Source organism: Mastomys coucha, unplaced genomic scaffold (assembly GCF_008632895.1).
Source record: "Mastomys coucha isolate ucsf_1 unplaced genomic scaffold, UCSF_Mcou_1 pScaffold9, whole genome shotgun sequence".
NCBI lineage: Eukaryota > Metazoa > Chordata > Mammalia > Rodentia > Muridae > Mastomys > Mastomys coucha.
Genome location: NW_022196915.1, coordinates 16,466,456 through 16,489,693, shown reverse-complemented (window position 1 = coordinate 16,489,693; position 23,238 = coordinate 16,466,456). Strand labels below are relative to the sequence as shown.

The 23,238-nt window shown below is 44.7% G+C and overlaps 2 protein-coding genes across 6 annotated transcripts in view; both read right to left on the bottom strand.

Annotated features, from left to right (window-relative positions):
• Window positions 1-18,520, bottom strand: part of Actr8 (actin related protein 8) — a 28,736-nt gene extending 10,216 nt beyond the window's left edge. The window contains exons 1-13 of one of the 3 annotated variants that reach the window (XM_031361530.1): window positions 18,272-18,520; window positions 13,760-13,930; window positions 12,189-12,299; window positions 10,214-10,318; window positions 9,793-9,966; window positions 9,198-9,291; window positions 8,860-8,992; window positions 7,898-8,051; window positions 7,162-7,257; window positions 6,349-6,489; window positions 5,235-5,499; window positions 4,443-4,606; window positions 3,085-3,268 (exon numbers count right to left, since the gene is read on the bottom strand). In XM_031361530.1, coding sequence (XP_031217390.1) covers window positions 3,125-3,268; window positions 4,443-4,606; window positions 5,235-5,499; window positions 6,349-6,489; window positions 7,162-7,257; window positions 7,898-8,051; window positions 8,860-8,992; window positions 9,198-9,291; window positions 9,793-9,966; window positions 10,214-10,318; window positions 12,189-12,299; window positions 13,760-13,930; window positions 18,272-18,394 — 1,875 coding nt within the window. In that variant the 5' untranslated portion in view covers window positions 18,395-18,520 and the 3' untranslated portion in view covers window positions 3,085-3,124. Of the gene's footprint in view, window positions 1-3,007; window positions 3,269-4,442; window positions 4,607-5,234; window positions 5,500-6,348; window positions 6,490-7,161; window positions 7,258-7,897; window positions 8,052-8,859; window positions 8,993-9,197; window positions 9,292-9,792; window positions 9,967-10,213; window positions 10,319-12,188; window positions 12,300-13,759; window positions 13,931-18,271 lie in introns of those variants that run through there. The other 2 variants (XM_031361532.1, XM_031361529.1) reach the window with 2 other exon arrangements.
• Window positions 18,521-21,414: 2,894 nt separating this feature from the next.
• The window catches only part of Selenok (selenoprotein K), a 15,383-nt gene continuing 13,559 nt past the window's right edge, over window positions 21,415-23,238 (bottom strand). For 2 of the 3 annotated variants that reach the window (XR_004116272.1, XM_031362047.1), the window contains 2 exons: window positions 22,699-22,785; window positions 21,415-21,947 (listed from right to left, as the gene is read on the bottom strand). Coding sequence is in view for 2 of the 3 variants with exons in the window: in XM_031362047.1 (XP_031217907.1) it covers window positions 22,704-22,785 (82 nt within the window). In the remaining variant the exon portion in view is untranslated. Of the gene's footprint in view, window positions 21,948-22,694; window positions 22,786-23,238 lie in introns of those variants that run through there. The other variant, XM_031362046.1, reaches the window with a different exon arrangement.

Here is a 23,238-nt window from a genome sequence, read left to right as displayed (position 1 = left end):
CCCAGTAACCACATGGTGGCTCACAATCATCTAGAATGAGATCTGATGACCTCTTCTGGTGTATCTGAAGAGAGTGACATTGCTCACATACATAAAATAAATCTTAAAAAAAAAATTAAAAAAAAAAATCCTTCAAAGTGAAATAAGCTCTCTTGAAGTAATATATCTTTTCTATAATCAATTGTTTAAATAAAAAATCACCAAGAGCCGGATGGTGGTGGCGCACGCCTTTAAGCCCGGCACTTGGGAGGCAGAGGCAGGTGGATTTCTGAGTTCAAGGCCAGCCTGGTCTACAGAGTGAGTTCCAGGACAGCCAGGGCTACACAGAGAAACCCTGTCTCGAAAAACAAAAACAACAACAAAAAAGACCACCAAGAACTGGAGAGATGGCTCAGAGGCTTAGCGCATGGTCTGCTCTTCCAGAGGACTCGGGTTCAATTTCCAATAACCACATGGCAGTTCATAACCATCTTAACTCCAGTTTCAGAGGGATCTGATAACCCTCTTCTGGCTCCCTAGGATAGTCTCTACATGCATTTTAAAAATACACTTTATATATAGCAGTGTTTTGCTTGCTTGTATGTCTGTGTACCACATATGCTCGGTGCCTGAGGTCAGGGGAGGGTGCTGGTGAATTTAACTCTTTCACTGGGTTACCTGGAATTATGAACAAATGTGAGCCACCATGTGCATGCTGGGAATCAAATCATGGTCTTCTGCAAGAACAAACGCTCTAAACTGCTGAGCTATCTCTCTACACCCCCTAAGGTAAATACATCTTATTTAAAAAACCAAAACAACAAACCCCAGACCAGAACAAGCAGTAACAGTAACCTTGTAACATCTTGAGTCTTCATAACTTTCTCAAAGCAGGTCTTTCTAAGGTAGAAACTACAATGTATATTATATCAACTGCAATGTATATTAGCCTAAGTATTTGTCTAGCACAGCTTCCTACAGCATGATAAATCTGTTTTGTAATGGGACCCTGTTTCAGGTAGTTGACTGCTACAACATTTGTACCTGAAGCCTGGCATGTTGACACACCCCTTTAATCCTAGGGCTTCAAGGCAGAAGCAGGCAAATCTCGAGTTCAAGGCCAGCCTGGTCTACACAGTGAGTTCCAGGACTTCAAGGGCTACATAATTGAGAAACTTTGTTTAAAAAAACACCAAACTGGGCGGTGGTGGCGCATGCCTTTAATCCCAGCACTTGGGAGGCAGAGGCAGGCGGATTTCTGAGTTTGAGGCCAGCCTGGTCTACAAAGTAAGCTCCAGGACAGTCAAGTCTATACAGAGAAACCCTGTCCCGAAAAACCAAACCAAACCAAACCAAACCAAACCAAACCAAACCAAACCAAACCAAACCAAACAAACGCATAAGTTTGTAATTGATCCTGTGAGTTAGCAAACACTTTTAAAAACTATGTATTTTTCAATTATGTCTAGGAGTGTGTGTGTGTGTGTGTGTGTCTGCAAGTGAGTATGTGCATGTGAGTATCCACTCTCAAGAGTATTCACTCAGAGTATCACTCACAAGCAACCAAGGCCTCAGATGCCTTAGAGCTGGAGGTACAGATGGTTGTGAGCAGCCTGACCTGTGCTGGGAACTGAACCCAGATCTTCGTCCAGCAGAGCGTCAAGTGATCTTAATCTCTGAGCTGTCTGTCCAGTCCCTGGGGCACACATATTAAGTTGCAGTGCCCTGGAAGGAAGCAGGCAGAGCTTCAAGTCCCAGGGTAAGACTGTTTTGGGTTATGGCTTAGTGATAAGAGCATTTGTATGTCATGTACAAGGTCCTGGTTTCAATCCACAGCAGTACAAAAAGTGTGCAAAAAGAGCCAATATAAAAGGCATTCATTCACTCTAACACATCTTATGAATAAAATAAAACCCTAAAGATGCATGAAGCACACACTTGCTGCAGGCAGCTTCATGAGCAGATACTCTGACAGGATTGAGGCAGTGCAGGTGTGGCACGCAAGCATTACATCCACCATATGATGGCGGAGGGAGTGTAGATATGACACCTGAGCATTAAACTGACTGTATAATGTTGGAGGCAGTGCAGGTGTGGCACACGAGCATTCCATCCAGCGTATGATGGTGGAGGCAGTGCAGGTGCAGCAAGGCCCAGCTGTTTGGGAAGGCAGATGCCAGAAGCTGGTAACAGAAGATGGATATGGCTTGTGTCAAAACTTGGATCACAAACCAACTTCCTCCAAATCAACACCTAGCACTGTTAGAGACACTCATGTGCAGAATGATTATAACAGGTGCGTTATGCTTCAAAAAGCACAGGGATGAGTGTAAACTCTTCAAACAACTCAAGAAACATAAAGTCATATTCTATAAATTTGATCCAAAACATAAAAACAGGTAATTTTCAAATGTGAAGGTACATCTCCAAATAGTATTCCCAGCTTAGACTGCTTGGAAGCTGCTTTACCTGGTTACTCTTACAGGGCCGGCAGTGCTGTGCACCTGAGACTGCCGCCGTCCATGCTGATCTCCACGGCTCAGCTGACCCACTGTTACCGTCTCCCAGTCCTCCCCAGGACAAGTCTGGTGACAGACATGGAAGGAGCAGATGCCTAACAGCCAGTTAAACAATTCTGCTCCACCCACCCTGCTTTCCTTGTGCTGTAGCCCCCGGGAGTGCTCCCTAACCACCTGCAGCCCCCGGGAGTGCTCCCTGACCTGCTACTGCCTTCGCCGTGTGTATGTGTGTGTGTGTGCTACAAAGACAGTACTTAATTCCAAGAGGACCTTGTGTGATTTGCACAGAACCCAGACCGGCCACTTTAGTTCCTAACTACTGCTAGAAAAAAAAGAGAAAATGCCACAGCTGGTTCCAGTGGTCACATAGCAATCCTTTTGGTTACATGAGACCTTAAAGTTTCATCAGGATGGAAGGCTGGACAGCAAGGTGTGGGCCTTACTGAAAGTAGACCATTTCACCAGGGACGGGGTGGACCTGACTGAAAGTAGATCATCTCAAATCAGTGTCATACTTTAACATAAAATTGAATTAATTTAATTATAGGAAAATTAAGCTTCAAGGTAAATAACTTACAATACATACACTCTTTAAGTCTTTATGTCTAGAGACTTGGTTGTGGTTTTCACCACACAAAGGCAGCTCGTTCCCGTAACATTCGGACACCAAAGCGTTGCCATTCTCGTTGATAAATCCACAGTTCCTGAGTGGTGTCCAAACATGCCAATACTGCACCTCCTTTCCATGCAATCAGCCGGGGATCCATGTCCTAGACAAAGACAGAGAGATTTTGGTAAAGGCAGATAAGACATATGCAACACCATTTTCTGCAAGTGGGGTTGGGACCCCTGCTCAGTCAATAGCAACTAAACCAGGATTTGCATCTGTGTGAAACACAGCAGAAAACTGGCTGGGTGTACTTCAGCCACAGAGCACCTGCCTAACATGTGCAAGGCTCTGGGTTCAATTCCCTGAACTACCATAACCAGAACAAAAGGCAGAACTTCCCAACATGCCAATCAGCTACAGCTGATGAGAACATCTCAAGTTTTAATACTGAAGATGTCATTCTTCACCACTCCACAAACGAGCCCTGTAGGCAGGCACATGTCCATGCAAGTGCCAAGAGAGGAAGGGGACCCCCGAGACCCCTCCTTCAAAAGAAAATATCAGAACACCACTATGGGTTCCAAATATGGACAGGACCTATTTCTAAACTCCCGGCTTTGTGTTTCTTTTTAAAGGTCTCCAGACCAAAACCAGTTCCTTACTATATGACCAGAGGAAAAAAGGGAGCAGTTCTGGTTCTCAGGGCAAGAGAAAGCCAGCCCTGCCCTTACCCACCTTACAGTTTTCTAAAGACTAAAGGAGAACAGGGACCAGAAAAAGAAAGCCAGTCTCAACACTGGCCAGGCATGCCAGTAAACTCCCAAACTTGGGAGGTAGGAGCAGGAGGGTCAGGAATTCAAGGGCAGCTTTAACCACACAGTGAGTCTGTGTATCTCAAAAGACCAAATTGGGGCCAGAGAGATGGTGTAGAGGTTAATAAGCGCCCCTCTAAAGGAGCAGGGTTCAGTCCCCAGCACCTACATGCCAGATCATGACTACCTCAGCTCCACTTCCAGGGGATCTGCTATTATCTCCTGGCCTCTACAGGCATCATGTACACACATGGGTTATACATGTAACACATACAGTCATACATGTGACACATAAAATCAATCTTTTAAAAACAAAACCAGCAAACTAGAAGAAATCTAGCCGTGAGTCCAGAGCTTCTGCCACCCTTGTGACCACTGAAAGTCGTGTTCACATTTCTCTAGGTGCTTGACACTCACAGGCACAGGCCTTGCCTGGATCTCACTCTTCTCACGCATTACAGTTAGATGTAACCATGCTGGTTTCATTGAGTACTGTCCCACCTGGATCAAGAACCAACTCACCTTGGGCCTTGTGATCACATCCACATTTTCAATAATTCGCCTGAATGAAGGTGGCATTTTGTTGAGAATTCTGTGCTGAAGAAACTCTTGCGCTTTATGAAACATCAAACCGCCTCCCACAACCAGGATAGAGCTATACATCTTCTTTTTGGTATCATCGGATGCTGAAAAGATAGTGGCGTCCTGCCAATTACCCACTTAGAAGGCCAGTCCACTGTCTGTCACTTGAACAACAGCCTCTAGGATCTGCCCCCAGATCCACCCTCAACCAGCAGCCCACTTCCCATCCCGCCCCTCCTAGGATCAGAAGTGAACTTTGACAGGAGGCTCACAGGGGTTCCTGTGTAGTGTGGACTGCCTGGCTAACCATGCTGGCTTTGCAGGCCTCCTCAGTGCAGATGTCACAGCTTTTGAATGCTAACCCTCCAGTTATCCCTCACATTTCTCACATGACTCAGGAAAGCCACATTTAGCTCAGAGAAGGAGGAATTCCTTATGAGAGGTCTTGATCAGAAGCCCATTTGGGACTCTTTAGTTCAATTCTAGCATGTACCAGAGCTGTAATCTCATGATGTGTGCTAATCTCCATCGCCAACACTAGACTAACTGGCAGAGCAATTGCAAGGGGATCAGGAACCACCTGCGCTGCATTGCTATGTCCCCAGCCTCTGGCAAGACAAGGATGGAGCAGGCTTGATGACTTTTGAGAAAATGCTGCACTTCACAAGCAAGACTGACCCAGTTCACTTCTCTGCACCCCATATTGTCTCCTGGTACCCAAGGTGAGCTTACAGCAACAGTCTACGCTGTGCAGGATGGCCTTATCAAGGCCCAAGGCTTTGCCCTCAAACAGTGAGATAGCAGTTTTCCTGGACATCAGTGCAGTAAGGGCTTCCTCGGACTCATTGCCGGCCATCAAACAGTCTCCCTGTGAAGACGCCAAATCCACCTCCTGGGAATGGAGTCTTTCTGGAAGGTCAGAGGACTGGCCACGGAGATCCCCTTCAAACCCAATGGGTTTGGATGCAGACTTGCGGTCAGCAGTGGCTTTTGCAGACTGTAAATTAAGAGAGAAAGAAAGCAGTTATGATCTAAGCACAAATAGACATTGCTGGTACTGTCCAATTAAGTCCCTACTTCTTTTTTTTTTTTTCAAGACAGGGTTTCTCTGAGTAGCCTTGGCTGTCCTGGAACTCACTCTGTAGACCAGGCTGGCCTCGAACTCAGAAATCCGCCTGCCTCTGCCTCCCAAGTGCTGGGATTAAAGGCGTGTGCCACCACCGCCCCGCAAGTCCCTACTTCTATGACCTCAGAACAGCATAAGCAAAAATCACCATAGTACACAGACCCTATTCCCATGTTCAGGTAAGCTGGCCATGCAGGTGAAGATGCTCTGCCAAGGCCAAAGCACGCTCTGGCCATGTGGGCATATTCGAGATCCTTACTATCCATCAGTGGGTTTTAAAACTTCAATGTCAACATAGACGGACTCTCCCTAAGCTGACTTTCCACTGGGCATTTCAACAGGAGTCACAGGCTGGTGGCTGTTACAGAATCCTTGTTTTTCAGATCCAATCTACCTCCTTCTTGTCTCTAGGACAGGAACAAAGATGAGCAAGGTCTCAAACCTAGTCTCCATCATGGGCTACTGATACCAGATAAGTAGTTAAGAACTATAGTTTATGCCCTTCAATAGACATTCGATTACTGGGCCCAACAAACAAACAACTCAGCTTTATGCCTACAGCAATATTTTCTATATTAAGTACGTACAGAATAATTAAAATTTTAAATATTGTTCTGGAAACAGTACCAAGTGGTCTGTTGAAGCTGCACCAATCACAAGGACCTGTTAGTTCTGGGTAACATGAGGAGATGTCTCCTCTCCCAGCAGAGCTGCTAGTACCTGTTCTTGCTTGCTCTGGGTGGCCAGCAGGTAATGTTCATCATGCGGATCCTCAGGATCTCCCTGGGACCTGTGCTGCAAAGTTGTCATCTTCTGTCCGACAATCCCAAAGGTTGCTGGGTAAAACAGCGCCATTGGAGCCTGGGCATGGAAGGGAGAATGCTTAGTGAAAGATGGTGTCTCCTAGGAAACATGGAGCTTCATTCTTCCCCAGACAAAAGCCACCAAGCAGGTGCTCCATGTCACACTGGGCAGCATTCCTTCTGAGAAAGGGATTGCACAACAGAAAACTCACAATCCAACTGGGCGAGTGGCAAGACAACATGTGAGACTCTCTCAAGCAAATGTAAAGTAAATGCTTATAATCTACTTTGTGATTCCCTAGCAAGAACAGTGGCCATCTGAAAACCTACCATGTTCTGAATAGTTAAAAGAGGAGCCTGGGGGGTGGGGAGATGGCACAACAGTTAAGAGTACTCTTGGCAGAGGATCCAAGTTCAGTTCCCAGCACCCACCCTGGCAGTTCATATCCACCTGTAACTTGAGCGTTAGGTTCTGATTCACTCTTCTGGACTCTGTGGGCACCTGCACACATACATGCACATATACATATAATTTAAAAGCAGTATTTAGAAAAGAAGGGGGCAGCTCTGTTCTAATCTGTATTCTAACAGGGACTACCCTGGCTTGGGGAAAAACAACCAAAGGAGCAGGCATTCTGACTTCAACATTCATAGTTCTCTCTAAGGATGCTCCTACCTTGTTTCACTCAACAGGGACAACTTTCACGAACACATACACCTGCCAGGTTACCTGGAGCTTTTCATCTCCTAATCGAAACTGGTAAAGCAGGGCAGGAGAATCCGGGTGCCGAATCTGAAACTCATGGTCCTGAAGCCCGGAGATGTCCTGATTCCAGGAAAAGATGCTGCTGTCAGTAGGAGTGAGTAACCCCTCCAGCTCTACATGCGTCTTTCCACTGTACAAGCTCACACATAAAGTGGCTGTCCTCCAGCTCTATACCATTAACTCCAAACTTCATAAAACAAAGAGCTCAGCTGCATCTTGCTTCTCTACTTAATGTCTGAGATTTCTGCAACATGTACTTTTTTGGCTTTCAGTGTACATAAGGACTCAGTAAGAGTGTGTCCTTATGTACTTGCAAAGCTGAGACACTGACAGTTTGCCAAGGTTTATAAGACAATTGTATTACCCAAATAAAGTTTAAAACTGAAGCAATCCACACACACAATGAAATGGTTAACTGCGGATAATACACTGCACACAAGTCATAGTTCACTGAATATCTGCACCTATCTCCTTACATGTTGTATTTATTTCCCTCCCCTTTGTCCTCTGGCACAGTGGTCAGACCATGGGCACAACCCTGACTCCACCAGAGAGCTTGCACAGCAGAGGAGCTTCAGCTTCCTGGCTTTACCGGCTTAGTGGACAGAAAGCACAAGGCTGGTAAGGTTGAAGTCCCTTTTAAATATCTTACATTTTTCCTAGAACCCAAAATAATCAACAATATTAATTCCGTTCGTACCTGATCTAAGTGACAAAAGGTTTCTTTAAGGTGCTGCAAGAGGAGGCAATCCATTTTATTTGTTAACTGACACTCTCTGTAAGGGAATCCCGCTCGCTGCATGAGCCAGTAAAAACACCTCGACACGTCAGAGCCCCCATATGCCAGACAAAGCCTAAAGGTAAGAGACAAGGGAAGATGATTTATCTGTTAGTTTAGAAGGTACAGAGCATGTTGTAAGAACTGTAAGACCAGTTAGATGAGAGACTAGAACACTAGCCAAAATGAGTGGTGGAATGCCTACAATAGCCAGCTGTTTGCAAAGAAGTATTCTGGACTAGATAAACAAAGTTAAGAGCGGTTTGTGGAGAGACCAACGCGCTTACCACATGGCAGACTGGCTTTGCACTCACTAGCATCTAAAGGAACCAGGCACAGACAACCAGAAACACACGGGAGAAAGGCTCAGTGTCAGCGTTCACTAATGACCATCTCTGAAAGGCACACATTATGGTGAGGGAGACAGATTCTTCATTTATTCTGTAGTTCAAAAACTATAGAATTAGACAAGCAGATCTGTTCCAGTGCTTATTTTATTCACATGTACATTAGTGATGTCATGAGGAGACAGACTCGATAAGCCACTCATCACATGAACCGCTATGATAAGATATTCAAAACTCTACAGAATTTAGACCTGAAAAACCTGGCTTGTTTTTAATAAAGCTTTTTGGAGTAAACAACCATGCAAAAGACACAAAGCTAACTTCCACAACATACCATGGCTCTCAGGAAATACAAAGGTGAATGTAGGTTGAAAAGTTCCCTAAGGACAAGATCATCTGCATAAATTAGGCCTTGCCAGAACTTAAGCCCCACTCTCTTTGGACCCATCTCACAGGCACTTTCTGGCCGGTGGAGATTTGAACAGACTGTGATGGAAGAGCATTTAGGGAATGGCGCTCACTTGCTAAGAGCCTTACCGTGTGTTCCGATGAGACACCCCATCCTCTACACAGCACACACTTGTTTTCTGGTCTCCAACATCTACAACACAGGTGCTGCTTAAGCCGCTCCCAAACGTAGCGCACACAGACTCCTGATGGACCACTATCCCTGACATTAAAAAGAGGCAGAGTGGCAGCAGTCAGATGCACAGCACTAGACACCATGGAACAATTTAGGAGCCTAGAAATCTCTGGGCAAATAGCTAAGGAACACCACTCCTTTCAGAACACACATTTAATTAAGTCAGTGCACTTAGTTAGCCTTGTTAGTGAGAAAGAACAGTTTCAGGGAGCCAGGGGCACCTCAGACATACCTGCAAAGCCCATCTTCATCAGTATCATATGGACCAGCTCTTTCACATGCTGTTTGTTATAGATATCTGGGATTAACAAGATACACCTATAATACTGAAGAAGAACAACAGTGAAAATCAGAAGAACGTGTCAACACCTGTCTAGTCATGTCCAATTCCGTAATGCCTAGCCCGCATGGAGGCTGCCCTGCACAGGACAGCAGCTGTGGGCACAGGGCAGCAGCTACAGACACAGACCCCGAACAAAAGCTCAAAACTCTGTGTGCACCAGGCCTCTTGGTTTCAGGAAGAACCAGGGTCAACCTAAGTTCCCTGACTTTTTAGAATCATTGTAAACTAGGGAGGCAATGTGTCTGAGTGAGGTACAAAGAAAAGCCACAAATGCGACCAAGCTTACTGGTTTCAGAGCAGTACCCAGACACCAATGATGCAGTAAGGGGAGAGAAATCACTGGACAGGATTAAGTAAGGAAAAGAAGGTATCCTCACTACCCAAAAGTTGACAATGTTTCAAGGACACTGTAATACACACAACCGAGTAACGGATACTTGTATTCACAAAAATCTCAAAGACAACCCAGGAATTTCCCCCTCACCTTTAAATCTTTCAGTGGGATTTCCAAATACTTTTGTATTGCATGAGACCATATCACTTCAATATCTGCCAGAACAGCTGTTAGGGAGCCTCCAGGGCCTGGGTGGATATTCAACTGACCCCTTCTGATAGGCCAGTGAATGTTGTAACAGTCCAGTGGGTTAACATACAAGGCCTATGAAAGGAAGAAGTGCATTGTTAGAACTGTCTCTAAGGGTTTTCCGGACTCACACTCAAAACTCCAGAAAGTCAGTATTTTCTAACTGCTCTAGATTCTGAGCATGGAGTAGTCAACAATTCAGAGGGCCAGTATACATTTCTGTTCCTCAAAAACAGGATTAAAGACGTTAAAACGCAGCAGAGTGAATTCCAGGATTATTGGCTATTTTCTTCCTGTTTCCTTCACTGTCAATGTTTCTTACCTCTTCTCCTACCAAATATTCAGGCTGCTGAGTCGTGCTTGTCCATTTGTTTCCAGAACAGTGATCTAGAATGGCAGGTCGCATCTGCTTGTTGTAGGAGCGTGTCTGGAAACAGAAATCAACAGACAAGCTAGGCTTTCCCAGGCGGGCCAGTGCAAGAGTCCCTTTGTCTCCTCTCAAAAATCTAGGACACATGGTGAGATTCGGACTGGTCTTCCCCCTCCTTCTCCTCCTCCCTTTCTTCTTGGAAATTCTAACTCATATTTGCATAATGACTTAAGGAGTATATGCAAGTCCTGCTATGGCCAGGTACCACAGCACCTTAGTGACCCGCCACATATATAGCAGTGGATCTGAAGGATCATAACGCAGCCGAAACCTTCTGACGGCATACGCAGTCACGGCACACAGCTTCATCTGTGTGCTGATGCTTACAGAAACAAAGCTGCCAGTCACACAACGGTACAGCATGCACAATCACACACAATGCATGACTCTGAAATGAGCATGCATGCTTCACTCTACACTGCTTATTGTTGTGGGTGTATTCCTATTATCTATCCATTTTTTAAAGGTTTTTAAAAGACTAGCTCTGAGGCAGGTCCTTCAGGAGGTGATGCAGAAGAGAGTAATTATCACAGGGATGGACTGTTACACACATTATTGCCCATGAAGACTTCCCCGTAGGACCAGACGGTGATATTTGTCATCTTGAAACTGTGTGGGCTTGGAAGGGTGTGTGTCTTAATTTTAACAAGTTCAAATCTGGAAAAAAGTTTAAAAATTGAGTGTAGATATAAAGACTTTTTATAGCTCCACAATGCTTGTTACTAACAATGTCTTTAAATGTTAAAATGAAAGGGTAAAGTTATGATATGTGATGAATCTCCTGCATGCTGAGGTCAGATGTATGCCCTGTCTGGCTGCTATGGAATGTCCTGCGGGAGTGTGCGGGGCAGGGGGTTGGGGGATAATGTCATCAAACACTAGAAGTGGACACCAAACTCCTCTGTGGTGCTGATGATAAGTGCATTACTGGGGATGGTAGTGCTGCTGGTAAACCTTGTCTTGCATCTTAAGTAACAAACGCATCCCTCTGGGTGTGGTTCCCAAGTTTAGGTAATCCCTTCCACTCCCCTAAATCTCAAGTCCTACAGAGTCATTAGTTTGAGTCCATGCTTTTTCATGATTCAATTCTTTGTACATGCATTATTTTCCAACATATCAAGCAAACAAAACCTTTTTCCAAAAATGTTGTAACAGTTTAAGGTTTGTAAATGATTATTGAAGACATTAAAGAAAATAAGCTTAGTGTATGGTGCTTATGAAGTCTACAGTAGGAGACAGAAGCATCCCAGGACTCCACAATTACCAACCACTCCCCTCCTAACTCACGGATGGCAGCTTCTACAAGGACCCTAGAGCTGTACACTGTGCTTTTACTGTTTCTTTTTCCCCCCAAAGATTTACTTATTTTTATTTTATGTGTATGAGTGTTTTCCTGCATGTATGTATGTATGTACCACACACCTGCCCGATGCCCTGGGTGGCCAGAAAAAGGCATCAGATCCCCTGGAACTGGAGTTACAGATGGTTTAACTGAGCTGCCCTGTGGGTGCTGGGAACTGAATGTGGGTCCTCTGCAAGAGCAGCCACTGCTCTCAGCTACTAAACTAAAGCTCCAGTCCCAACTCTATGTTTTTTTAAGTGTTACATAAACGGACATACTTGTGGTAAAGCTGGCTACAGAATTCTGCATAGCGGCATACTGTACCCTTGTGGAGGCTGGAGCCATAGGGCTGGGCCATAGAGCCCAGGTGTGCAGAAGATACACTAGCCAGTCTTCTGTCATAGGCGCTACTGTATGGACCACAAACTCCTCCAGGAATGTACGACACATCCCACTGTTACACAACACACAACTACAGAAAGACAAGTGGAAAAATACTAAATGTGAAGGAAATGCTGACTGAACCTGTTCTGGTGACACAGGGATCCGCCTTGTACCATTTGACATCTTTTTAGACCATATTGCCTGGTCCACCATTTTAAGGCCATTTTGTCTTTGTTCATTACTTTCGGGTTTCTAGAGAGAGAAATGAAAGACGAGATCAGTATAAAATATTTAGTGAAAAGCAAAACCAACAAGGCATGCTACAATGTATCCATCAATGGTCAGATTTCTCTCATCAACAAGCTGCATCTTTTTAATCTTTGTTTAGACATGGTAACTCTAAGAATGCCAGAGCTGAATGTGGCACTACATGCTAGCATCCAAGTACTGGAGAGGCTGAGAGAGGGCGATCGGGAGTAAAAGGCCAGCCTGGACGATAAGGGCACATCTTATTCCAAAAAACAATCAACCGGGGCTGGTGAGATGGCTCAGTGGGGAAGAGCACTGACTGCTCTTCGGAAGGTCATGAGTTCAAATCCCAGCAACCACATGGTGGCTCCCAACCACCCATAATGAGATCTGACGCCTTCTTCTGGTGCGTCTGAAGACAGCTACAGTGTACTTACACATAATAAATAAATAAATCTTTAAAAAAAAAAATCAACCAATCAAACAAACAAAAATTCAAAATGGAACCCTGCTAAAAAGCCTATAACCTCAAGTGTCTTGTGACCAATAAAACTTTTCAACACCACTCAAAAATTACTGCCAGGCATGGTGGTGCACATGAGGCAGAGGCTGGCAGACTTCTATGAGTTCAAGGCCAGACTGGTCTTTACAGTGAATACCAGGTAAGCTGGGGCTACATTGTCCCTGTCTCAAAAAAAAAAAAGGTATCTCGGAGAATCTTTATACCTTCATATACTGCTTATCTTTCTGATCCTGTAATAAAATCACAGTCCTTTACATATTTTTAATAAATCAAAAAGTTACTTTGATTTAGTTTCTCAAGTTACTTTGAGATTGCAAATTTTTTTTTGGGTGGTACCATTCCCTAGGCAGTGAGACAGAACTAAGAGCTGAGAAAGTGAGCTGAGTATAGACACACAGACACAGACACACACACGCATCTGTTTCTCAACTGGCTCTAGACTGAATGTGACTAGCTGCTTCAAGTTCCCGCCACCTTGACTTCCCCATGATGGTAGACTGTAGCCTGAATTTGTGAACCCTTTCTCCCTCAGTTGCTTTTGTTGGGATATTTTATCACAGTAACAGGAGACGAAACTAGCTAAGATGAAAATTATACTTGTAACCCTCAGTGATATGACTTTTAAGATTTATTAATTTATTTTATGTATATGAATACACTGTGGCTGTCTTCAGACACACCAGAAAAGGTCATCAGATCCCATTACAGATGGCTGTGAGCCACCATGTGGTTGCTGGGAATTGAACTCAGGACTTCTGGAAGAGCAGTCGGTGCTCTTAACCACTAAGCCATCTCTCCAGCTCTTAGGTGGTATTACTTTTAAAAAGTAGAACTCTGAGGAGTTTTACTCAAGATTCCCAGAGACACTTGGTATCTAAACTCCCCTCCCCCCGATGGAAACAACCCTAGGTGGATCCCCAGCTCTGGCTTTCTGCCTTACATTTAGTCCTTCCCTTAGGAGCCAGTTGTCCTTGTACAGGGGTTGTCCTTGTTGCTTGTGTCTTCGTGCAATGACGTGAGGAACGCTGGCTGGAAGTGTATCTGTGGCTCGGCCGATTCTTAAAGTTGTTGAACCTGGGTGTATGACAACAATGAAGTTGCTCTGGATTTGCTGCAGACAGAGAAAAATAAATGTAAATTAGGAAGACAGGTGATAGGTGACTAACACACAGGACAGGGAACACATCACGTGACATTTCCTGCAAACGCTATGTTCTGGTTAGGGTTACAACAGCCATGATGAAACCCATGACAAAAGCAATTTGGGAGTAAGGGCTTATTTGGCTGACCCCTCCACATCACTGTTCACCACTGAAGGATGCAGAGGCCATGGAGGGGTGCTGCTTGACCGGCTTGCTCCTCATGGCTTGCTCAACCTGCTTTTTTATAGAACCCAAGACCACCAGCTCAGAGTTGGTGCCACCCACCATGGGCTGGGCCCTCCTACATTAATCACTAGTTAAGAAAATGCCCTACAGGCTTGCCTATAGCCCAATCTTCTAGAGGTATTTTCTCAGTTGAGGTTCCCTCCTCTCTGATGACTTCAGCTTATGTCAAGTTGGCATAAGGCAGCACACACTATTAGACGGAAAAGCCTGAAAACCATTCAGTAAGGAGCTGAGAGACATCCAACTTGCTCTTTTAAAGCAAATTCTCTGTGTTTCCTTGAGCTGACTCACAGTACACACTTCACAAATCCTAACTTTCACATAATCCTTACTTTTGAAAACCAAAGTCCTCCAGTGCAAATTAATACATAATTACTGAGCATTTGTATGGCAGGAAATGTAGGTAGAATGGTAGTCAAGGCTGACTCTCTGCCATCAGAGAACTTTCTATTTAGAAGGACATACACGTGGATGAAAGACAAGACAAAGGGGAGTGAGCAGAAGAGGAAGGGCTAAGCCTTCCCTACAGATCTTTAGACCCAGAAGCTCCAGGAAGCTTAGGAATTAGCTAACTAAAATAATCTCCGGCGGTGACTAATATGATCATTCAGGTTTGCTTGAGGAGTTCAAGGGAGAAAATAATGTCAGTGTAGAACTCCTGCTTCACAATGCTGGAAGCAATATTCACCAACAACTTGAGCACAGGTTTGTCACCTGTGTTCTCTCCATGCTGTCTGCCTGATCTGGCAAGAGCCTGGGGTTCAAAGTCAGAGTTTGAAACTCTATCCTGGTATGTCAGCAGAGTGAAGGAAAACAGACGACGAGGAACACAAATCTAAAGGAGTAAGGTGATGGCTGCAGCTTTTACAGAATAGCTATTTTAAGTCTGTAACTCTCTCTCATGGGAAAGAATTCAAGCTTGCTTGGGAAAACTTCTGCTCCTCGCCACCCCCCACCCCCCAAACTCGCTGAGGCATGCAGTTTCAGCAGAGAGTATGGGAAGGAGACTTTGGCCACGCCTCTGAAAGCAGGGAATCTGGAATGGGCAGATGGCTCAAGAGTTATGAGTAATGCTCTTGCAGAGCACCGGTTCCCAGCACTGATGTCAGGCAGCTCACTACCACTTACTCCAACTTCACAGATCTGATCTGGGCTCCATGGGTACCGCACTAACATATGCACACGCATCCCCCACCCCCACTATACATGCACATAATTTTTTAGAATGATTCTTTTTTTTTTCCAGAGATAGCTTGTTTTATTAATGTTATTTTTACCACTGATCCAGTAACTAAAACACTTCAGAAGGGTAGATGGTGCCAGTTATTTGCCCTGGTACCTTGGGCTCAGGAAGTTCATCATGGTGTGCAGACAAAGTGCTTCCAAAGGTTGTTTGTGCTTTTTTCCATAAATTCAACTATATATATCCTCAGCCAAATATTCAGATTCTCTTAATTTTGTATAATTGCTTTTGTTTGCCATGGTCCTATAGTTCTCAGGCAAGTTTCAGTAGCATTTAAGGTCTTCCAATAGAAGATAAAATGGTAAAAAGGAAACAAAATGCACTGAGCAAGGGAAATACAATCAACAGCCAATGGCCTGCTCTCATGCTTCATATTTTAATATAAAACACTCATATAGCACACTACACCTCTCTGCTAGCTGAACACTGCTACTGACGAGCTCTAGACAAGAGAAAAAAGAAAATTCTCTCTCCCAGTTTGTATGAACAGAAAACGTTAATTCCAAACACTATTGGGCAGTTGCTTTGATGTCAGGAAATATGTTCCAGAATCCATGTTGGAAGGAAACAGCACTTTTCTGTCACCAAATCTGATCCCACACCTGTTGGAATTGAGTACAGTATAGAATGATTCTTTTTTAAAGAGCTTCTATTAAAAGAAAACAAGACTGTCTATTGAGAACCACAATCCTAGCCCAACTTCTTGGTACCTCCTTTACCCTGCCCATGCTGCATAAGTTTCTTTCACATTTCTGGGGCTCATAAATACAAAGGCTCAAAGCTGCTCCATCAAGCTCTTACCCTGCTCTAGAACTGATGTCCTTTCAGCCTACCTAACCCTCTCAACCCAGGCACCAAGTTCTGGTTTACAGACATGTGCCACTCTGCCCAGCTTCAATCCAGACTTCTGACTACAAAACTCAACGACTCTGGAGCCTTCAGCAACGCAGCTCCCTCTGCTGGCAATGTCCTCTCTCTCTCTCTCAGCTCCATCTAACTCTTCCCTTCAGGAATGAATTAAATGTCATCCAGAGTAAGTGGGCTGGTCCCTTCATACTATGACCTGATAGCCTCCTCCCTTTCCATGATGTACAACAAACCCTAGCGAGGAGGGCTTGCTTGTCTGTCTTGTTTCCTACCCTGTCTCAGGACGTGCTGTCAGCATCACTGTGTATGGAGGCAATCTGCCAATCGAAAGGGGAAAACACGTGAGGCTGCAACCCATCTGGGACACCTGGACTTTATCAAAGACCCACGGGCGGCAGTATGTGGAGTAAGAAAATCTAGAGAATGCAGTTATGTACGGACAATTTTCATTTTTAGTAATTATGTATCTGAACGTGTTAGGAAAGACACCTAGCAGTATGTTTCACTCATCATTTCCTGGAATTATTCATTACTTAACCCAAGACTGAGAAAAGTCCATGAAGTACAAGTGCCACAGAGGGTACGGGATAGCCAAAGCACTTGATGAAACTCAGTGGGGTATAGAAAAGGGACCAGAAGAAATGCTATAGTTCTTGTGAGAATGCCAGAGTTAATCAGGTAGCTTGATTGTAGAACTGTTGGCCTTAAAGAATGCTAACTGTCCAATCTGAGACCCAACATAAAACTGTAAACTTAAATGTGCTTAAAACAGTAAGTTTTTTTTTTTTTCCTTTTTATTGGTAACACAACTGAGTGGCTCTCAGGTGTAAACTGCAAATGAAAGTGATGTAGCACAACACCATCAAGTTAGCATCCCATGCCAAAATTCTCCACTAGCTTCAGTGAAGACCCTCGGCTACGAGCTTGTGTGGACACTGAAAAAACTCTACTGTCTTTCTCAATTCTAAACAGCTATGACTCCAATCCTTTACATCCGCTCCAGATCCAAGTCTCTCAGGTAGCTCTCTTCCCCAGAACCTTCCTAATGCTGCAACCCTTTAATACAGCTCCTCATGTTATGGTAACCCCCAACCATAAAATTATTTGGTGCTACTTCACAACTGTAATTTTTGCTAATGTTATGAATCGTAAACATCTGATACGTAAACATCTGATATGTAACCCCCCAAAAGGCTTTCGACCCACAGGTTGAGAAATGCTGATAAATCCTGCATAGCTCTAAACCATTCTAACCTCACTCTAAATCTCTAGCCTTCCAGGACCTCTGCCCTCCTGTCCAGGCTGGAAGAGATACACCGTGGGTCCTCTAAACTAGCTTATCCTACACACCACACTATGCATTTTACATCAGCCCTACCAGTTAGATAATTTAGCCCACCTATGGGAGAGGAAGAAGGTTCTGAAATGGCCCACGGGAAATCCTCAACAGCCAATCCTTCCCTATTTCTTCTGGGAGCTGTGCACTGCCGTGTTTCCCTACAGGAATTTATTTCCTTTACTTATCAGTAAGCCCTGGTTAGTGAGAGTGTGAGCCATGCTATTCCAAGTTTTTTATTTAAACTTGTACTGTTATTGACACACTGACTCTTCGTGTCTATTTAAGAAAAGGTTACATTTTTCCTGCTTTTAAACGTGAAATGACTTGCACTGTGAGATTTGCAAACAAAGGAATGGATGAGAGCTTATCCCTGAACGAGTTTCTGCTGGCGTCCCTGGGAGCCGGGCTGTTGCTAAATCGTGACGTCTTATAGCTGAGACCTGTGCACCGCGGACTTGGCTTTGGCCCGCACCACGCTGTTTCGCACAAGGAACCTAGGCTGGCGTTCAGGGGAGGGGACCCGGACGCTTCCGGCTACGCCCGGCCCCGGATCCCGGGCCAGCAGAGGCCCAGGCTAGCAGTGGTCTAACCAAGGCCAGCCCCCCTGCACCTCACCTCCTGCAGCGACTCGGGGACCAACGCGGGCACGATGGGCCGCTTCACGCCGCGCTGCTCTTTCTCCTTCTCCCCGCCCTTCTCCTTCCCGTTCTCCGTGTCCCCCTTCTCGGCTTGGGTCATCTCTGCCACCGCCGACCACCACCAGCCCCGGGGCTCAGGAACACCGACGCCACAGCAAGCAGAGGAGAACCATCGCGCAGGCGCAGCGTTCCCTGGCTGCCCACAGTCAAGATGGCCGCCACCGGCGTCGCTCCTAGAGAATTCTGGGAACAAGGGTATGACTGTGTTGGAGTTTTTTTTGGGGGGGTGGGGGTGGGGGTTGATGATGGGGACTGAACCCAGACACCAATGAATGGTGAGCATGTTCCCATTACCAATGAGCTACATCCCCAGTGTAATACAGTTAATTAATTAAATTTATTTTTAGGCAAGATATCACTTCTAGGCCGGGCGGTGTGGCGCACGCCTTTCATCCCAGCACTTGGGAGGCAGAGGCAGGCGGATTTCTGAGTTCAAGGCCAGTCTGGTCTACAGAGTGAGTTCCAGGGCAGCCAGGGCTACACAGAGAAACTCTGTCTTGGGAAAAAAACCAAAAACCAAAAACCAAAAAAAAAAAAAAAAAAAAAAAAAAAATCTCTTCTAAGCCCTGGCTAGCCTGGAACTTCCTATTTAGACTCACAGAAGTTAAAGGGGTATGCTATCTCACTTAACCCTAATAAATTGAGTGCTTCGTTTGAGGTTCATCAGTCTCATTTTGACTCCACAGATCTTCAGTCACAGATTCCATAACATTGCTAGTTCTCACAGTTTGTTGGTCCTGACCAGTCGGCCCCCTAAATGCGTTCTCTGGGACTGGGTCTCTTGACATATTCCTTGAGTAACTTCTTTGAATTTCGTGGCTTTATCCATTTGATACCTATACATAAGATTTCTACAAAGCAATGCAAAATTAAAATTAAATACAGATTTGTTTTTTTTATTTATTTACTTATTTATTTTGAGGCAGAATTTCTCTATGAAGCCCTGGCTGTCCTGGTACTTGCTTTGTAGACCAGAATGGCCTCAAATTCACAGACATCCTCCTGGGCTTTTAAAGGTATGTGCTACCACCTCCTGGCAAATAAGTAATTCCCATTCCCAGTAGGAGACGGGACAGGGGATGACAAGACCCCAACAATAAGTCAGATAGGTAGTTTGGCTGCTCACTCAAACCATCACAAATATCGAAGTGACTAAAATTATCTTGAGTTCATTCACTGTTTTGAATGTGGTGTTACTTAACCAACTCCTGCTGGATGACAACAGCAGCCTCTAAGATGGGGTTCCTGTCTAGTCCATTTCCTGGTCATCTGTCCATACAGCTGCTCAGTGTTTTACTACAAATTAGTCTGTTGTGGCAGCATATACATGTCATTCCAACACTCAGGATTGCCTCAGTTCATGGCCAACTACATCCAAGACTTTACTTGATATAATTCTTGCCATTGTGTGTGTGTGTGTGTGTGTGTGCCTACAGAGCCAGAGGACATCAGGTTGTCCTCATTTATTATGCCACAATACTTCTTTGAAACAGGATTTCTCAATAAACCTAGAGCTCAGCTGATAGCCAGTGAGCCACCAGATCCTGTCTCTACCTGACACCTGGGGTTACAGGCGAGCACAGGGTATTGCTCAAGCCTTGTTCTATGGGTGCTTTGATCTGAATTCAAGTCCTCAAGAGAGCACAGCTTGTGCTCTTACCTACTGAGCAAGCCTTCAGCCTGGACCACTCCCTCCCGTGCCTGTGGTCTATGAAGCTATACTTGATCTTCTGGTTTTGTGTGTGTGTGTGTATACATTCTTGCTAAGGTGCATGTACTGGCTAGTTTTGTGTGTCAACTTGACACAGGCTGGAGTTATCACAGAAAGGAGCTTCAGTTGGGGAAGTGCCTCCATGATATCCAGCTGTGAGGCATTTTCTCAATTGCCCCTTGTGGGTGGTGCCATCCCTGGGCTGGAAGTCTTGGGCTCTATAAGAGAGCAGGCTGAGCAAGCCAGGAGAAGTAAGCCAGTAAAGAACATCCCTCCATGGCTTCTGCATCAGCTCCTGCTTCCTGACCCGCTTGAGTTCCAGTCCTGACTTCCTTTGGTGAACAGCCATGTGGAAGTAAGCCAAATAAACCCTTTCCTCCCCAACTTGCTTCTTGGTCATGATGTTGTACAGGAATAGAAACCCTGACTAAGACAGTGCATATGTGGAGGTGAGATGATAACTGTAAGGAGTTCTTTCTCCCATGTGGGTCCTAGGAGTAGGGCCAGCTAGGCTTGGCAGACAATGTCAATGCTTGGCCTTATCACCAGTCCACACACCTAATTTCCGATGTCCAGCTGCATGGCTTTAGCTCTCCCCACCCCCACCCCCGCCCCAGGGTGTCCTTTCATTATGGTTCCTTAGACCTAGGAGCCATTGATGTGTAGTGGTTTTGCCTATGCACTTTCTTCAACGCTAGAATCAAGTTCCGTGAGAAGTGTGCTTCTGTAAGCCTCAGAAGATGGTGAGAAAACAGGAGTAAAATGACCTGAGCTGGATGGGGGGAGCGCCCCTGTGATCCCAGGTAACTGAGAAGGACCAGAGCATCTTGAGTTGAAGGTCAGCTTGGACTGCATGAGACCGTCTCAGTAAACCAACAAAGTCCAGTTTAGCAACTGAACAGGTTGAGTAAGCACTGAGAACAAGCCAGTAAGCAGTGTTCCCCATGGTCTCTGCTCTAACTTCCCTCCACGGTGGACTGTGAGCTAGAAGAGAGCAAAAACAAAAACAGAACCCCTCCCCTCCCAAGTTCCTTTTGGTCATAAAGAAGCCAACTACAAATCTCAAAAATGGGTGGAAAGACGGGGGATGAACATGAGAGGCGTCCCAGACAGAAGGGAAAGCAAGCAAGAAGGGTAATACACAACAGGACCAGATTCCTGTTTGTCAAGACAGTAGTGAAGTCCGTGGTTTTCAAGATCAGTGCACATGTCATCAGTCATTTCAAGCTCATTTTTGGTGACTGTGGCCTTATAAATATCCTGATGATGTTATCTGGTAGTAAATCGGACAAGAAGCATTTACAAAATAAGTATATTAAAGATTAAAAATTCAAAAGCAAATTTACATATACTACTGAAATAATTATGTTGTGGTTTATTTATAAATGAGAGCAAAATAACAGTGAGCAGTATTTCAAAAGCTGAGAAAAGGCAACATTAACAGGACTATATACATTGGAGAAGGGGGCAGTGGCTTGGAAAAGCCAGACAAAACCAAAACCAAAACCAATCAAACAAAACCAAGACTAAATACATGGCCTTTATTTCTTCCTGATCAAAGATGTTGGGCATGATCATATAAAGATGAAGAATCAAGGTCTGCAACCTAAAAATATTTACTTCTTAAAACTATATTAATACTTTAGTAAACTATACAAAAAAGATAAGGAGACAAACATGTACTTTATAGAACTGCATTATCAGTCAGGCCAGATCCTGCAGAGGGAATTCCCAGCATGACCTCATTCATCTGTGAGGACACAGAGCAATCCTTGTTTGGACATACACCATCTTCTCCTGCATGAGCCGCTCTTCACCTCTTGATGGCTTCCTTCTACGAGTGTGTATGTCTAGTTGTCTGCTTCTCAGAGCAGACGTTTACCTAAAAGAGGGTAACACAATTAGCTCCTGCCTATTAGATTGGATCTCTCTGTCTCTCTCTGGCATGCATACATATATTAGCATGAAATTCCTGAGGGACAGAAATAGTGAAGCCAAAGAGGTCCAAGGAGGTAAAACAAATCTTTTCTCAACTAATATTTTAATAATAAAGTCAAGAAACCTCCAAGAACTAAGATCTATCTTTCTAAATAGTAAAATATGCAACTTCTAAAGAGATGGCTCAGCAGCTGAGAGCACTTCCTACTCTTGCAGAGGACAAGAGTTGGATTCTAAGCACCCATCTTGGGTGGTTCACAACTGCTGGCAACTACAGTTCCAGGAGGATGTGACTTTTTCTGACCTTCATGGGCACCCATACCTACAAGCAGACACCCCCCCACCCCACATACGTAAGGAAAAATAAAATCTTAAAATGCTACTTGCAGAGCCAGTGCTCTCTTCTGGTCTCCTCCCTGTTCCCCAATTCCCCCAACATATACAGTTCATGTAAGCAAAACACTCCTACACATAAAAAAAAAAACAAACAAAAAGAGCCTTTCAGTGGTGGTGGAGGACACTTTTAATGCCAGTATTTAAGAGGCATAGGTAAGCGAATCTTAAGTTTAGGCCAACCTGGTTCAGGGATGAACAGAAAAATCCAGTCTCAAAAAGCCCTTCACCAAAAACACGACTTCTGTTTTTCTAAACAAAATATTCCTAAGGAGGCAAAATCATTTCAGATTTTAACTTACCTTCCTCATCCACCAGCCATTGGAGGAGGGCTGGGGCCACGAAGGTGACTGATCCGACCCATTCTTCGTGGCGGGTTTCCTGGTGGCCTAGAAAAGAGGAAGTGAGCATCTACTGTTTAGTAAGCCCAGCTTCACTGGTGCTCTCTTTTTTGAGAATGTCTTGCTATGTAGTCTTGCCTAGCCTATAGACCAGGCCTTGAACTCAAGATTCTATCTGCCTCTACCTCCTAAGAGCTGGTTTTAAAGGTATACACCACCATTCCTGGCCAATTTGTACCTTTTATTAACCATTCAACTCACCTTCATCAATAAACACGGGAAAATGAGCATGGTAGCCTACAATGGTTATCTCAGCCCTTGGGAGGCCAAGGGAGAAAGATATCAGAAGTTTAAGGTCAGCCTAGGATATATATAGCCAGGACCAAGCCAACAGCACTACAAAGCAAACCCTATCTCAAAACACAAAACAAGGCACATAACCCTAAGAGTCTTAAAATGGCAACTACCATGCAGGTTAGCAAATGAAAAAAAAAAAAAAAA